Source organism: Osmia lignaria, chromosome 16 (genome assembly GCF_051020975.1).
Source record: "Osmia lignaria lignaria isolate PbOS001 chromosome 16, iyOsmLign1, whole genome shotgun sequence".
NCBI classification, from domain to species: domain Eukaryota; kingdom Metazoa; phylum Arthropoda; class Insecta; order Hymenoptera; family Megachilidae; genus Osmia; species Osmia lignaria.
In genome coordinates, this window is record NC_135047.1 from 2,116,155 (window position 1) to 2,134,385 (window position 18,231).

The following is an 18,231-nucleotide window of genomic DNA, read 5'->3' on the forward strand; positions in this document are numbered from 1 at the left end:
GACAGGGTAACGTAAGATACATGACAGACGGCACACGCCAAGAACTCCTTGCTTTTTTATAGGTCATCGTATTCGATGCTGTTAGGGTATTTCATTTTTAACACTGGGTTTTTGATTTTTTTTTTTCTGGTTTTGGTGAACGACAGACGTGATCTTCTCGTAGGGAGAAAAAGAAAGCATTGATTTTGAAAATTATTATCTTGAGGAGTATTAAAAGTAGATCGATGTTTTGTTCTGTTTCTTCCTAGAGAATAGAAATGTGGATGAAATGTTGGAAATAAAATTTACATCTGAACCAATTCTGAAATGACTGTCGTGCAGAATTTTGTTAATACACAAGCGCACTCAGAGCAAACGGGGTTGTAAATTCAAAACAAAGGTATGTTACGATTGTAAAACGGTGATGAACGAGTTTTTGATTGAATAGTCTTACTTTTCAATAATCTGCTCCCTTTGCAAATCTCTCTCTCTTTCTTTCTTAATCTAACGAATATCGTAATCTCTAATGCTAGAATCAAACTGAGCTAAAGTAATTAATGAAAGAAAATGAAATAAATTTCTGGATGTTTAATAAACTGAAGGTCTCCATTAAGATAATTCGCGAACGATGGTACGCGAAACGAATAAAAATGCCTGATGAATACGCACCTTCGAGCCTGTCGACCTCCTTCTGCAATTTCTGCACGGATCTCTCCGCGAACTCAGCGCGAGCTTCGGCCTATGATAACAGGAAGAAGACGTGTAAATATTTATAAATCATTATACGTAATCATGTGATTTGTCGTCGATTTTAAAATTTCTATATAGACAGAGCAATTTCGTGCACAATTTGGACATAATTTACAGAGGCATATTACGCATATGTAAATCAAGTTCAAATTCAAATTAAATAATAATTTATTAACTTTCTTTTAATATTCTTTTAAAATCGACGGATTCAATCTCTGTATTAGTGAAACTCCACTCCATGCCATTATTTTATATTCAACGAATAATTTAGTAGATAATAATATTAGTCAATTATAAACACAAGTATAGTCTCTATCGTTAATTGAATTTTAAACACATGAAATGGAACGCTCAAACACGCTCGTACCTTATTACGTGAAATTACTCGACACAGATATCCTTTCATGGTTCATGGACCATTTAATTAATCGAATCAGACCGTTAACAAAGTTTCCTTCCCGTGATTATACTTCGCATTGGTACTTATGCGTAATATTATGTAAAATTGATGTGTGACTGAAGAATAGAAAAAATAGTGTACAATAAAAGAGGAAAATACCGGTGCAAAAAGAACAATGTGACTAATTGATGTACAAATAATAAAGCAAAATATGTATAAGTGAAAAATAAAATAAAATCGTGATGTTACAAAATACGTGTATAACGAAAGAGAAAGTAGACTGATTCTATGAAAATTTTGTACAGAAACTTTCATATTAAACATTTCCTCGAAGTTCCTACTTCCGGTTCGATCATCGCTTACCTCTTTCAATTGACTATCCAGAATCTTCACCTGTCCCACGAAAGTCTCCTCTCTTTGCGTCGCCTGTGTTTAGTCAAGCGTAAAAAAAAGAGAAAAAGACGAGCTTACGTTAGGTTTGCAAACTTAAAAAAAAAAAAAAAAATACATTCAAAGAAAGAAAGTGGAGGAGGGGGTCGGTGATGAACGAGCTGTTAATGATTTTTAAGTGAGAAGGAAAACGACGGATGTAATTTTCGCGACGACAAATCACACACTCTTTGCAAACTAATTAGATGCAAAATAAAAAACACTGTCAAAGGATCTGTACCTCCTTTAGACGAGAGGTAAGGGTCTTAATTTGGTTCTTGTACTCCTCCTCGCGCTGGTTGGCCTATGGTTCAAGCAACGTGCGAAGATTATTCGAATGTTGAGAGAAAATTTCACGTGTTCATCCATCAACTCCCGTGTTCACGCTTTTATTACTCCTTTAACCACACTCGTTCCTCTCTTTTACAACGAGTGACACGAGCAAAAACCCTGCTGTCGCCAACTGATTTCGAATCACCGTGAAAAATCACCGGAACTATTTCACGCGTCGCTAGAGACGCGTTTTTCTTCCTTCGATTTCGTCTCGTCATACTACTTTCGCGACACGCGATTTTCTTCAAGATTCTTCTAAAGATTTCGCGACGAACAAATCGAGACGTCAACGCGATTGCCGCTTCAATTATTCAACCCTTTGATGACTCGAACATACAGTTGATGAAAAATTAAAAGGAAATTGAACTAAAAATTCTCTTTCGTCAGCGAAAACAATTCTAACACGATCATCGCGACAACAGAGTAGAAATTTTTTAAAAGAAAAAGGTAACCCGTATTTGTGGCGGTTCTTACGAGAAATGAATTCGAAAGGGGAAAGAGAAAGTGAACAGGTATATATATATATATTTCGAGATTTTATAGGTACTTTTTGTACTGCAAATCGTTCCAGATACTTACCTTCTCCTCAGAGACCTCGAGGGACTTCAAGTTGTTGCCAACCACGCGCAGTTCCTCTTCAAGTTCGACGATCTTCCTGCAAAACGAGGCAATGGTTAGCAATGGACGGAGATGGTACTTTCGATTCCTACCTGAAGTGTTTTCTTTATTTATTTTTGGGACGATGAACAGCTGGTCGTTTTTATTTTATTGCGATATTAATTGAACTCGATAAATTGAGAAGTCATTAGAGACTTGAGTGTAAGAGAATAATTTTATTTAAAAGGTGATTTTTTGTAGAGGGCTACTAAATAGAAGAATTTTTAAGAAACTAATACAAAATGGAATAATTTTCAAATAATTTAGTAAAGATATTGATAGATGAATTCTTATAATTAATTATAATTGGTAATTGAACAAATTTATATTGACCAGCGTTCATTTTTGTTAAACAAGCATAAAAGTTGAAGGATGAAAAATAGAAGGAACAATTCATGCACAAACTGAACCACCTACCCTTCCGAAAGTTCAGCCTTCTCTTCGGCACGCTCGAGATCCTGTTCCATCATGACTAGTTTTCTGGCAACCTGTGATCAACAGCCACACGTGTCATGCGACAAAGCAAGGATGTAAGGGCTTACAACGAAAGAAATAAAAAAAAAAAATAAAAAAGAATATGTATGTTATGAACGCATGCAAAACGTCTTCTCCATCCTCGGTCGATCTGCACGCCTTCTGCTACGTAATTTGAAATTCGATGAAATGAACATTCCTAAAAACCTGTTCTCTCATCCAACAGAATAAAACGAATCGGTAAACATACAAATATAAAACATGGTAAAATCATGATAATGATCACTTTTATTAACGTTTCATTCTGTTGGATAAAGGATGACGGAGGAGATCTCAGTCAAGAATCAAAAGTAATTTCGGAATTTTAAATAATAAACTTTCTAAGTAAATAAAATTATTTTATGACTCAGATTTCCCCTTTGCACAAATGAATTTAAAAAAAAGGTTATAAAACTAGTAACAACCCTAAAGGGTTCGCAAAAGAAAACGATGGCAAACTGAAAAAAGAAACACACATAACAAGGAACGAGTGTTAGATGACACTTTCACACGTGGTTCAGTTATCGTCAGTAACGAACAGGTAACACACGATGGGTGTGTGTATCGTGCCCTGGTGACGCGACAGGTGATTACAATGTGTGACGGAGAAAGGGGAAAGAAACTCGCTTGCGGGCAATCGATTTGGTTAATGCTCAAAAAAGGATGCCTGCTGTTTAAAAACGGATGCTTACGACTCTCCGGCCTCGGCACGCTCTTCAGCACGTTCTAGATCGGCCTCAACCATGGCCAATTTACGGGCGACCTGTATAAACCACACATACACACGGTTTCACCTTATGTTCCCTTTGTATCTGACAACCCACCCTAAGTTGTACACACGGTGTCCCATAATATGACATAAATCGCTTCTGATTGAATTTCAGCACTTGGAAACAATCCAAATAGTTAAGTAGAAAATAAGAATTATTAAAAATAATTTTTCAAATAATAATCGTTTGAATATCTATATGAACTAGAAGTGGAAAATAAGGAAAAATAAAGACTATATTTCTCAAGTGATAAATCCATCTCAAAAATAATTCCATTTATTATGAGACTCCTTGTATACCTCAATCTCTTTTGTTTCTTTGGCTCGCCGTCATCTGGGCCAAGATCGACGATCTCTGGTCGTCGATCCACGGCCAAGATCGGTGATTTCGCGATGACTTTGCTCTACGACTGAAAATGTTTGCCCCTGGAAGACGTTCTACTTCCTTTTGCGTCTGTTCAACTTCCTTTTCCATCGCTCTTGCTCGACTAACCGGTCTTTACTACGGTTTTTACTACGTTCGAACCTGGTCACGATGATTAGAAACAAATTTGGATTCGAGCACCGTTCGAAGATGATTCAGAGGAAATATTCGTTTTGCAAAATTTATCGCACGATTAATCCGATGTTCTATTTTCAAATAAATCTGGCACGACGTACCACGGGCTCGGATATTATTATTTCAAAAGAGAAACGCCCACTATCCTTGACCAAGTGAAACGAATTCGAAGGAGCCAGAGAGACGGAACGACGAAGCTACTTAAATCATTTTTATTCCTTCGCAAATATTCTCTAGCTACTCGTCTCGCTCGGTTAAAGGGTTAATAATATTCCGCGCTCTACCGTGCATCCCATTCGCGATGGAATCGCAAATATCGAGCCAACGGAATACCAACTGCGAAGAGAATCGAAAGAATTTATTTTAATAAAATATTCTAATAATTTTTTATTGAACTCTGTTAGAGTAAAAGGGTTCACCCATTGTATAAACCGATCAGTTTCGTGAACGACACCGAAAACGGAACAATACCATTTCGTGACCAGTTGCCGAGCACGTTCGGACAATCTCCATCGAGCAAACTTCCAGTCGTAGAACGCGTTTCGTGAGGAAAAGAAGCGAACCGATAAGAACGGAAGCGAGAAATGCTCGGTTCGCGCTCGTCGATCGGCACGAATCGATGCAACACACACGAGCTGTTCAGGCCACCGTAGAGATCGATGGTAAAATAAAAGTTGGATCAACAGATCGCTGCTGGAATGTACCTTTCGTTCGTCTCTACGACGACCTTTAGTTCTACGCATGCAATCACTCTCACTCTCGTGTGTAAACGTGACGCAACCCTTTAGCAAAGATGATTAGCAAAGATATGAAATAAATTTTGTTTAACCCTTCCATGGAAAACGATGAACATTCGTACTAATATTAATGAGGTAAATTCAGACGAAATTCTTGGTTCGACGAGGGATTTGCGTAACGCTTAGACATTTCAAGAACAGGAGGGTCAACGATAAGCGATTACTGTCGTTAAGAGAAAACAGAAAGAACGAATAATCGTGACACTCGGTTAGCCTCGCCTCTCGTTGCTCTCGAGCTTCTGTAATAATTGTTAGGAAGTAGTTAGATCGTGTTAGGATAAGCGAAGAGACTTTGTATGAATTAGAAAACACTCTGACACGATGTCACTGCAATCAAATGTTAATGAACAACTGCAAACAATTGTTAGTCGTCATACTAAGTGTTAACGTGATTCCTGGTGATATATTTTTTTATAACTTTGCTCGTTAAGGGGATAGGACACGTTGCTAGGTGGAAATTACAACGATGGTTTCCTGTGTTGGATATGATTTACATCTGAAAACTTTAACAGGTTTGCTGTCGCTTAATATTTGCAACAGCAAACTTGTGTTAAGTATTTTTATTTGACGAGAGAATTAACACTAGAACTACAAAAGGGGTAAAAATGAGTGATTTCCAGTTTGTTACTTTAAATTATAAATTTTATCGAGATGATTTTGTTGTAATGTTATATTGGCTGTTATCAAGCTAAAGAATGAATATTAAATTATGCTTCATTTTTTCTATATTTAATAATCTACATTATTTTCAACTTAAAAATAAGTATGAATCAAACGTCGGTAGTTCTAGTGTTAATGATCCTTGCAATTTCCAAGTAGCCGCGCGACAACCACCTACCATAACAGATGGACGGATTTTCATAGCTACGATTACGTTCCGAATTCCAGAGCTAAGACGATTCAAAAATGAAAAGGGAGGTGGTTCTTTGGACAAAAGCAGCACCATTTCATCGCGACGAGACTCGAACGATAATCTCGTTCGTATCACAACACAGAGTGTAAAACCATATACATTATTTGCGATGCCAGTTTCCGGTTTTACGAACCGAAACAACACGCGGACCCAACAACCACGTCCACCCTGATTCGCGGCATGATTTTGCTAAACTAAATCTTTCTTATTTTAGAAACTGGCACTTGAAACTTATTTGTCGTTTTTACTCCAACAAACACTTATTTTTTTTTCTTTTTTTTTTTTGGAAATCACAGATTAAATCGCGGTCAAAACACGTGACACTGATGTTACATATCCGTACATGTATCACCACTATTTTCTTTTCTCTTTTTTTTTTCGTTATTCCCGAACTTCTCTCTTTTTTTATTGTAAAAGCCGCGAGGAGAGCCACTGCACTTCTCTTACCCGTTTGTTAATCACTTTTCTACTCGATGTAATCACAGACGACCGATCTGGTATCATATTCAAAGCACTTTTATCGAACTAAATCCATCAACTCTTTTTTTTTCTATTATCAAATTTTTCTAGAGGCAATATTTCTTAATCGGGAACGCGTTAGAAATTCGAACAAAGGATCGATCGATAAATCGAACGATTGATTTTTGATTAACTCGAAAGATAGACAGATATGGTGTACCGTGGCAGGTGTCACGGTGGTATTTCGAGCACACAAAGAGAAGACAGAGAGTTACGGGGTTAGGCACTATCTCGACTATCAACTAGGAACCATCGTCATCGTTATTATCATCGTTATTTTTATCATGATCATCGTCACTGCAGCCATCACGCTTGACAGTCGTGGGCTCGCGAACCTCATCGTATTTCTTGTCAGCTTCTTCAGCGAGGAACCTGGCCTCCTTCAGCTGATTTTCGAGGGCGTCCATGCGCTCTTCATCGGCCAAGCTGCGATTCTCGAGAATCTTGCGGGCTCTTTAATAATTACCACAAAGAATCGGGATTAACATACTTCGGGAATAAATAAATCGATCGTGATGATGAATATCTATGTTACATTATCGCCATACTCGTCCTGCGAGGACGAGAATTCGATGGGGAACTGGTCGACCGCACTGCTCACCTGCTACCTGCTCGAAACCTGATTCCTGGAAGGATTTTACCTGCAACAATGAATTTCTGATCCATCCTGACAAACCTAAGTCTTCTTAAGAAATTTGGGGAATTTCTATTCTGGTTTTTGCATTCGAAGTTCGACAGAAAAAGGGCAAGGTAATCGGGGAAAATTTAAGAAAGGAACCACGGTCCGTCAGAATGGCTAGAAATTCACTGTCGAAGGGATAGAAAAGATTTTCTTTTCAGTTTCGCTGGTACATGACCCACCTCCTCGTATTTTTTGTCCGCCTCCTCGGCGATCACTTTAGCGTGTGCTAGTTGCTGCTCCAACAAGGATACCCGGTCATCTTCCATATTGGTACGGTTTTCAAGTGCCTTGCGTATCCTAGCGATCGATTATCATTCGATTTTTAGCTTCGATTTGATCGCCGTTGAAAGAAAGATCATCGACATACCGAAAGAATATGTTTCGCGACCCTACTATAATTACCTTCATTTTTCAAACACCATTATCCTTTCGTCATTTTTTTAAATAAATAATCTACTTTGGACTTTTATACGAATTGAAAAAATAATAATTGATATTATTTAAATCCCTTTTGCAGAAAATTATTAATTTTTATAGTTTTTTAAATAAATTTCTTCCAAGACGAATAAAAGTATAATTCTTCAACAGCATGTAACTTGTGCAATATCTGCGAACTCTCCGCTCTTATCACGCTCGTACCACGACAAAGTACCGCAAACGTGTTATCATCTTATCAAACCGCGATATGATCTATCCGCCATTTCAATGCGTTCGCGATTCAATTCAACGTAGAGATCCAAATTCGTTGTGGAACTTGAGAATCACTACTTCGACGATCGATAAACTGTTATCGAGACAAACAACAATTGAGCGGAGAATTCCGGGAAAGTAATCTCGAAGTTCTTTCAACGTCGAAAGGTTAGTCCTATCGATAATGCAATGTTCTTCAAACGTCAATTGATGATCGAGAGAAAGAGCGAGCAGTATAATCAATACACGTCATTTTTTCTAAAGATAAATCTCATGGATCATTGCATTCGATTAACTATGATAAAATTGAGAGTTATATCGTTTAAGGACTTATGGCTATTTAGGAATTCCCAAATTTTTAATTTTTCATATTTTCTTTAAATACGATACTTTGTATTAAAATTGTGCAAAAGTTGACAAATTGAAACGAGCATTTATAGGTGTCAATAATAGTAAACAAGTTAACTACACGATTTCCTGATACATGTTAATGACTGAACACCCACTTCATGAAATTACTATAATAACTGCTCTGCCAGCTATCTTACGCTTCCACGATACCTGTAATTACGCCTGCGAGCATGTTCGATCGTTAGATAAATAGAATTCGTTCAGCTTTGCATTCGGTGCACTATTAATTGTGAAACATTACAATGCAGTATTGTACGAACGTTTATAAATAGAACTGAATGGATAATGCATATTTTTTGGGGCTGCTCGCTCTTTCGACTCCATTTCTATGAATATCATTGTTAATTTTGAGCATCGTACGACTTTTGTTAAGGAAAAATTCATTATTGTAAAGGAATTTTGACATTCTTTATGCAAATGAAATAATTTTTGATTATGATAATCTATGATAGTTGGTGTGACTTATACTTCCTTTACAATAACTTGATCCATCAAATAGAATAAATACCAGCCCCTATTACCTCGAAAGAAACTTTCCTCAATTAAATTCCTTTTCATTCACCCCTTTTTTCCCATGAAAGATTACACGTCCAACGATTTCAACCCGATCCGATCATTATGAATCAAACTTTCACTGAATCGATAAAATCGTACACAAGAAAGGCTATTATCTACCCCATTGAGAAATACAGCAGCCTCTTTTATAAATATCCGTTCAACGATGCAATTTAACGTACTTTCGCGTGGAGGATAGCGTGACGGATATTTATAAGATATGCGTGGACGTACGATGCTCGTCATCCAGAGGAAACGTATAAAAATTTGGTGCATCGTTTACCGTTCGCTCTCATCCGCAGCCTGCGACGCCTCTGCTAATTTAGCAGTGGCAGTAGCCAGGCGTTCCTCGGATCTCTCGAGATCCTCCTCCAACAATTGGATACGACGATTCAGAGCGGCTACTTCGGACTCAGCCTGTAACAAAAAGTAGAAAATAATTTTAGTGTGATAAAAATAACACTTTTCATGATCTAAATTCTCTACGTTGAGTAACTGCAATTACTCTTAACAGTGCAGGGAATTAAAATGATTGCAATCACGAAACGATGTATTTAAAATGAAACAGAAAGAAATTAAGATTCATAGGAAATAAAATAGGAGAGCGAATCAAGGTCTTCGCTTCGCTCGCATATCAATGACCTATGCATCCTCGAGAGTCTCGCGTGCTTATTGCATCAACCGATTTAATTGAACAGATCACCAATTTTCGCAGCATCTGCTCTGTGCGCTCTGTTCTCGAAAGAGGAACGTTTGTCACGATCGTAAACAGCAGCTAAACATGCGTATTCGTATTCAATTAAAAGCACGGCTTAACGCGACGCGGATCGAATATGTCTTGCATGAAACCCGATTCCGAATAATCTCGGTTAATTAAATTCATACGGGTTTCTATTCCACACTATGACGTGATCTCATGGAAGAACGACCATGCTTTCTTTACAGATCTAACTATTATTCGTTCATAGAATTTCTGTATAACAAACCGAAGGATGTTGCTAATGAATTTTGATGATAACAACTTAATTAGGCGTACACTGCATGAAATCGAGGATTTTTGTAATTAGGCTGCGTTTTAATCGCTGTATCTTTGTTGGAAATAATGATGATTAACTAGTTATTTATAATGATTATGTACCACCATTTAATTTGAACCGATAACAGCTGATTGCGGCGAAATGCTATTTTCATGTTTGTTTTGTTTAATTACAATGATAATATCATTTACTTTTGCGTTATCAAACAAAACTTATCAAATGCCACGAGTTAAAAATTTCATGTCTTCAAATGAGAACGAAGGAAATGAATGAAAATAAAGATAAAAATGATCCACGAAACGCAAGGGTCAATCAAATGATTCCTTAATTAAGACACGGAATTGAAAGTGGTTGTAAAAAATAGTCTCGTGGATGCGTTACGTCAAACGAAACGAACCATGCGCCTTTACAAATGTAAATTACTTAACGCTCGATTACGCGTGTATTCGTACACTCGGCAATTCCAGGCCCTTGTCCTCGTTACCAGCTGCACCTGCGCCGATTGTGTACCGAGCGGATAAATCCTAATTCATCGCGCGAGTACTATGCTTTCATGCACGTGGTGCTCTTCATCATCCACGCATCAACTTCGCATCCGGATAATTCGACACGCCCGCGTTCTTGCTCGCGCGATGACGCGCGAAAAACGAACGCTAAGCACTCTCCACGATGACTAATTCGATGATGATTATCTTATCTAGCGGCGAAATACTTTCAGCGCATTTTTTACCGTCTCATAATCAAAAGTTTATCATTCGGTAGCTAAATTAAATGAATCGATGGAATCATACAATTGATGTATATCATATAACTGGGCTAAACACAACTCTAAATTTTGAAAAGATAGATAAACATGTCATTAAAGAAAATTAAATTGGTACCGAAAGTGGAAGTATTTCAAAGATTCCTAGGTCAGTTTCATTTTTTCAAATGGAACTGTATATTTTTGAAAATGTCTATTGGTATACTGTATCATGCTCTACAAAAAAGTGTTAAGGTACTTGGGTCGAAAATTAATTAGTTCAAAAATTATCTTAGGGAGATGAAGGTCTCTCCCTAAGATAACTATTGAACTAATCAATTTTCGACCCAAATACCTCAACACTTTTTTGTAGAGGATAAAAAGACGCTTCGATTGACAGCAAAAGAAATACGTATCTCCAAAAAAATTTTTTTTATTCTCTGGAACATTTTAACTCATCATACGCTATACTTTCGGTCCCGTGTCTTCGTCACGATCAATTACCATATATCAATCGTACAATGTATTTAGAGGAAATCGACACGCCCACGCACACTGGCGAACAGGTAATGTTGGTAAGTATGCCAAACTTCCGGTAACGATCACCCTCCGTTGCCTCCACTGCGTTCCGTTAATTCGACACGATATACAACTATCGTTCGTGAATTATTCGACGAATCTTACTATCAGAAATTTCGGAGAAATTCGATGTACGTAAGTCTGACTTTCTTTTTCTTAAGCAAGATAAAATAGATAAGACGAAGTTCGTGAATTTTCGGCAATGAATGTCATTGCAAACAGTGTTATTAAGAGCGAAGCAACAATTTACATCGAAACGCGACGATATTTAAACGTTTATTAATAAATCTGCCCTCGGTATGGGGGCAATCGATGATCCATTATGTAAATTGTTCAATAGAGACGGCCACGTGCTGTGTCGTACGTAAGATCACTTTCACGGTTCGCGCTAATTCTGTCTCTGCCTCGGAAATCAATGAACCGAACACGTCTGTGAGCCGTGGGTGAATCGTTACTGGAAACAATGTGAACGATACGGGACGTATCGTCGGTTATCATCTAGTTCTATAAGACGAAAGAGTAGGAAGAAAAAAGTAGATCATAGAACGGCAGTACACTTCATTGCTCGGTGACAAAAGCTTGTTAGTGAAGCTTCAATGAGCTTCTATCCATTGGCCTTTTAGGACGCATGTAACCACCATAAAGGTACACTGTATCCACGGGATACAGTGACATTTTTCTGAATTATTGCCAAGGTTAAAAAATCGTTGGGTAATCGGTAGGAAAATGGTTTCTGTTGGTGGCTGCCGATAATCTCATGGTATTCTGATTCCAATAAATTAATTTTAACCCATTTGCTACCACGATCCCCCAAATGGCGATTTGAATACATATATAATTTTTTAATCACTTGCAATAGGATTATATTAAATAAAATGTTAAATAAAAATATCAAAACTAAAATTTGGTAGCTAATGGGTTAAAACAATTACCAGTGGATCGCCATAAGATTAGAGATCTGAACGGTGTCCCGTTTTTTCCCCCAACAAACTCATTCCATAGAATGGCACGCAATGCGCTAAGAACCGTCTCGGTTACTTCATTAATCGATAATTTCTCGGTAGCTTGCCACCGTAGACGAACAGGATATTAAAGTCTACGACAAGGTTTCCTAGACACCGGGGGTTAAAAAGGTCCCGAGAAGAAAAATATATTTCGATATCAACCTTGAGTCGACTTTAAAATGTCACTCGTGTAAATAACAGCGACGATGCGTAGAAATGGTCGGCAAAATACGTTGTTCTAAAAAAGGAACAACAATTTCGGATGCGTAAGCACGCCTCGACGCATCGTCATCGTACTCGAATTTCCCTAGGACAGACGTTCGACGTCAGAATTTCAACGATTCGCATATTGACGTCCTTGTATTTTTATTATAATAAAATAAACAGAAATAAAATTACAAATTTCAACAATTATTCAAATATTAGGGTTAACCCTCCAACCCTTTCATTCGTCAACGATTTTCGTTGAATAACCCTAGGTATCGGGGGTGTTTGTTCTAGCTCATATTCGATAGGATTAGGGTAGGCAAGCACGCACCAAAGTCAAACTAATGGGGTTTGAAAATCTTTAAGCTATTACTAACATTGGTATAATTAGGATTTTTTCTAGGGGATATAGATTTTTGTATTACAAGGCGATAATTCTAACAATAAAATTGCGTGCACGAATCAATGCACTATCAATCCGCCTGTTTCTATGTGTACGTACACAAACGTCAGTCAACGTTAGAGCACGAGAGAAACGTTAGACCCCGGTTAATTTAGCGCTAGTTTATTAATTGGCCTAACTAGCCATACAATATTTTCAAATGCACGGGAGGATCGTTGGCGACCGTGAGGGTAGCAAGGTGAGTTTTCAAGCCGGTCCTCGTTGTATCAAGAATGTCTCGAGTGCGAGCCGAGTCGGTGTGTCCCTTCTATACACTCCTGCTTGCCCTCTCCAGAGCCGCAACCCACCAGCCTGACGACGATCTGCCTGACACTATACGGATCGATCCTATAACCGTGTGGACGCCGGCTACGCTGTTTTATACGATCACCGAAAGAGATTTCCTTCCAATTTCTCTATCGACCCACCGCCAGCTTTTCGAAACTAATGAGGGACGCGTTCGATCCGTCCGTCCCTTTCCTTCAACGCTATATACCCTCTCGCGAAGCGATCGATGCTTTTCCAAACGAATCCCATGAAGTTGAGCACCATATTTCCGGTAAAGACAAGCCGCGAAATGTATAGTATGTGTTCGCGATGAAATTAACCGCACAAACGACTGAATCGCCAAACGACCATTGTTACCTCACCGAATGTACCGATTTTCAGCGATCAAATTTTTACTCGATAGTATTTCGATGAAATTCTCCTTCCCTCGTCCTTCGTTTGTGTTCCTGTCTAAGCGCCATGAAGGAATCAAACGAACATACGAAATACCGTACAGGTTATACGGGAATAAAATCAAAGAAACCGGGATAAAAGAGTGAAAGAAAACTATCCTCGACGAGTAAATTGTACTTATCGAGCAAGATGTTCGTGCACGGGGAAAACGAAGGTGGTCATGAAGCAACTTCTCACTCACTTCCTCGCGTCGTATCACTTCCACCTGCAGCCGCTTCTGATATTCCTCGCACTCGTCTTTGTACTTTTCCATTTCCTCCTTGGTTTGCCTCATCTTCTTCTTCAGCACGTCGAGAAGGGTGCCCTGCACTTGCGTCGACATGCTGCTAGAATCCGCGTGTGTAGCGTTCTCTCACTTTGTTACAAAAACGCCGCGATTACGTGTTTCGGACGCGGATCGAGCTGGAACTCGGACGACAGACGAAAATGTCGAGAATACGAGATAACCGGTAAACACGACGTACGAGAATTAAGTATGTCGTGGTACGAAAGGTAACCGGTACCCGTACGAGAGATAGAGTTTCGTAGACTCTGAGCTGTCGTGTACTGGCGACCACTGGCTGCTGTTGACTGGAAAGCAAGATGGCTGCCCCCGGCCTAGACGCGCATGCGCACTACCATTGTCCGCGCGTCAAATAGTCCCTTGCCCTTAACGATGCGCAATCAACGATATTTTGTCAAAACAATAAAACAATTAAATACGACGTAATCATTGTTCTAATGATTTGCGTACGATTATGAATGGGGTTACGGTGATTGAGTTTAATGACTATATGGTTTCCTTTTTACTATCCTGACCGCGTTACGAAGCTTGATGCGCACGCCGAGTATCGCTACGCCGATCGACGTGTCGTCGCGCGCAAAGCCCCGGAAATACCGCGCCCGTCCCGAGCGCGCCCAGTCATTCGAATGGACGCTGGACAACAATTCATACGTTGTTTCGCTTTTTCTGCTTTTCCATCCGCATCCGAGGGTCGATTCGCCACGATGATGATAATGTTCGATTACAAATGCAATCTTCCCTCTATTAATTGTTTCCCATAACGAATTTCTCAATGTTATTGTCTACGAATAAATAAGATGGATGGGTGGTGCGTAAATCTGAATAAAAATTGAGTTCAATGGCATAACCGTTATAGGGGATTAAACGGTAAGCTTTAATGATAAAGAAAGTATCAAAGATGAAAACTGTCATTACCATATGCAAATCTTTAATACCAGGATATTAAAGTTGACACGGACTTTAAATGTAGACTGAGATACCTTTTATTGAAGTAAAAGCACCATCAAAAAGATATGACGCAAGCGTAATATTACCTGTCCCTATATAAGTGTACATTATAGTTAAATAAAATTTAATTCTAAACGTAATAATTGCTAATGTTATTAGTGTATCTTGTAAGCGTATGGTATTAAAAATTCTATACGTATTCTTGCGCACCTACAATTACGCCGACCGCAGCTCCACCTAGCAGCCAATGTTCCTACTTAAAATTTAAACTGTATGCAAAGCCCGGGTTAACGTCGAATTAAGAACAATCAACGAAACTTGAATGCAATTCCAAGACAGCAGTCTAAGTTGCATCAGTTATGCGAATAATGTCGGCACAGAGGGCAGCACAATGATTCGCGAAAAATTACTGAATGTGACGTGTAAATATCCTAGATAACCGGTAACGGGGTTAATCTGTTTCAAAGGTCAACAGACGACGTAAAACGTGTTTCAAATTCGTGTGCAATACGGTATGAACATGCGGCAATGGTGTTACATGCCGTATCGTCGTCGGTTTAAATGGTCGTAATAAAGCGGATTTGTGGGAGCACGTTCCGGGAGCAATGCTTACGCAATGCCCTCTTGGAGTGCCGAATAAAAGACCTCTGGATCGGTGTACAGCCGCCACGTATTTTTAGAATGTTGACGAGTGTTACTCGTGTTTAGTTAACGTACACGTCAGCGGCGACAGTGCCGGGTGGAGTTTATTATTAAAAAGCTTTATCAAAATTTAAGGAATTTCCAAGAAAAAGTGAAGGAACTGAAAACATACGGTCGTTATGTTACTTTTGAGCCAAAGTGTACGGATAATCGTTGAACTGATAATACTTCCAACATTGGAGGTGTTGCAATAACTTGCACAGGCACGTCATGTATAACCAAAAGGCGGGGCTTACTCCAAAAATGAATAAGTGAAAACGCACGTCGATGCACACTGACGCATAGGTTAATAATTAACAGAATATACGGGCTTTGAAACACTTGAATACTATTTATCGCGACGGGCAAAAGAATCACGCTTAGCCCATTGTCTTCGTTCAGTAACCCTAACAATAAGTGTTCTTTGTCGGCCGATCGTGCATCGTTAAGCCTCCGTAAAAGAAGTCCATTGCAGCTAGAAGTGCTCATAATGGTCGCTTAATTATTATTACACGGTCGCGACGAGTAATGTATTATTCATTGAACGCGCGATAACACGAGCCGATTTCGATTTCCAGTTGGCAACGAGAAATTAAGGCCTTTAATCAAGCCTTTCTCTAATCAGTATTCGGGGACGGCCCAGTAATTTTCCAGAATGAATGTATAGAAAAAAGAGCGTCTAATTAAAATAAAGAAATTAATAGAGACGCATGTTTTTATGCCTTCAATTGTAAGCAACATGTGATTTAATGATTCGTAACGTCATCGCGGGTAACCGCTAAGATCACCTAACCTAACTACGAGTATTTTTATCCGTTCTCCTCCATATAAGGTATCGAATTCATGAAGATCACCTCGTCCAAAGGAACGACGGTAAACTGAAGAAAGGAACGTCAGATAAGTTAAGTATCACGGATGACCCGTATTCGAGAGAGAAAGCGAGATTTCGATCGATAATTGCTTTTCTTTATCAAGGGACCTCATGACCCTTGAGAATCTACTCTGACCGACGTCAAAGTGCGCCAAGGTCACGTCATGCGGTGACCTTGCGTCATACAATACGGCTATGTATGTAACCCGGGTGCATCACTGATGTATCATGCGATACTGACCCGTTTCAACTGGTTCCCCATGATATTCTGCAATTCGTTCCTTATCAGACTGAATTTCATCATCGTGTCGCTGGAGAATATGGAACATCCAAAGGCCAATCCGGGATAATCGGCGCATCTTCGTTTTCGTCTTTCTCTTTCGGCCTGTACCTCGGCCCGTTCGCTTGGACATCTCAACTTAGCAAGTTCGGCAAGTTCCGGATCCTCCTCGACGTTCGTCGACTCGTCGTCGGAGTTGCCGTCACCACGAGCCCTCGCGACCGCGTGCTCAGGCTCCGGTGAAGTTTCTTTACTTCTAATAACGATAGATTCGTCTCCGCATATTTTCTTCCCACGTGCTCTCGATCGAGGCTTGTCCGACGGTTTGATCTCGTAGCTGTCACAGCTCTCCTTTTCGTTTCTTTCACGAACGGACTGTTCGCGTCGTTCGTCGAGTACGTCCAGGCTACACTGCGCGAGCCTCTGTCGGACGTCCTCGTCTCTCTCATCGTTCTCGAGATTATTCTTTAAATTGTTCGCGTCTTCGTTGGTGGTTGCATCTTTAGCGGGTATCGTTGCCGTCGGATCGCGTAGCCACCTCGCGCCGACGATCGTGGGTATTGTCACCGCCTGGGAACAATCCGTATCAATGACATTGCTCTTTTCCTCGAGTCTCGGTGACGTTGCAGTAGTTGGTTGCTCGTTGTTAGGGATCGCCGTCTCTTTAACGATATCAGCAGGGCCACACTGCGCGGGTCCTCTGCTGGAGGCGTCGAGACGTCGGCGCGTAGCGTGTCGCGGATGATGCTGATGACCGCGACGTCTCGTGGTCGATGTAAGAGCTGGCTCCATACTACGCTATCCAGCTGCCAACCCTTTACCAATCTCTTTTGTACCACTATGTTTTTTTTTTTAACGTGCTCTAAGCACCACCGTTACTACCACCGCACAAGGCACACCGCCATCTTGTCTGTCACTGTTCGTAACACGTTTCTCACCGCGCCACGCATACGTCCTTCTGACTATCCGTGTGTTGCGGCCGCACACATACCGTGCCACACAGCGAAACGCATGCACGAGAGGAGACACGCTGGTCTCCGCTCTCTGCACCGTCCTGGTCTGATTTCTATCTTGCTTTCTCTCTCTCTGTCCTTGTCTATTGCTCTATACGCGATTCAGGTTACCCCCACCAACTCATCCTATACACCGACTCGAAGTTTGCCGAGCACCGCCGTACGAACGAAGCGGAAGCTGCGCGTACTAACGCTCGACTGGGCGCTCACTTCGCGGGGAATCCGACTCGTTCATCGTGGCGCGCATGCGCAGTCGATCGACGCGGCATCTTACGGTCGGTAAACGTCACCGCACCGTCGGTAACAACACGATTACTGATAAGACTTTCGGCTTTACGAGTGTTCAGAAATAGTCTAGTTTATCTTGTAAATTAAATATTTTTTACTTTTCCCTCTCGAAATATTTGCTCAATGAATCATCTGATTTCCTTGTACATTCACGAAGTT

The 18,231-nt window shown here is 39.9% G+C and overlaps 1 protein-coding gene across 20 annotated transcripts in view; it reads right to left on the reverse strand.

Moving 5' to 3' along the window:
• Positions 1-18,231, reverse strand: part of Tm1 (tropomyosin 1) — a 29,356-nt gene that overhangs the window by 7,674 nt on the left and 3,451 nt on the right. For 2 of the 20 annotated variants that reach the window (XM_034316614.2, XM_034316610.2), the window contains exons 4-9: positions 9,240-9,373; positions 6,954-7,071; positions 3,754-3,824; positions 2,471-2,546; positions 1,800-1,862; positions 649-718 (exon numbers count right to left, since the gene is read on the reverse strand). In XM_034316614.2, coding sequence (XP_034172505.1) covers positions 649-718; positions 1,800-1,862; positions 2,471-2,546; positions 3,754-3,824; positions 6,954-7,071; positions 9,240-9,373 — 532 coding nt within the window. Of the gene's footprint in view, positions 1-648; positions 719-1,492; positions 1,556-1,799; positions 1,863-2,465; positions 2,547-2,965; positions 3,037-3,753; positions 3,825-6,953; positions 7,072-7,479; positions 7,598-9,239; positions 9,374-13,889; positions 14,878-16,732; positions 17,978-18,231 lie in introns of those variants that run through there. The other 18 variants (XM_034316613.2, XM_034316616.2, XM_034316612.2 and 15 more) reach the window with 16 other exon arrangements.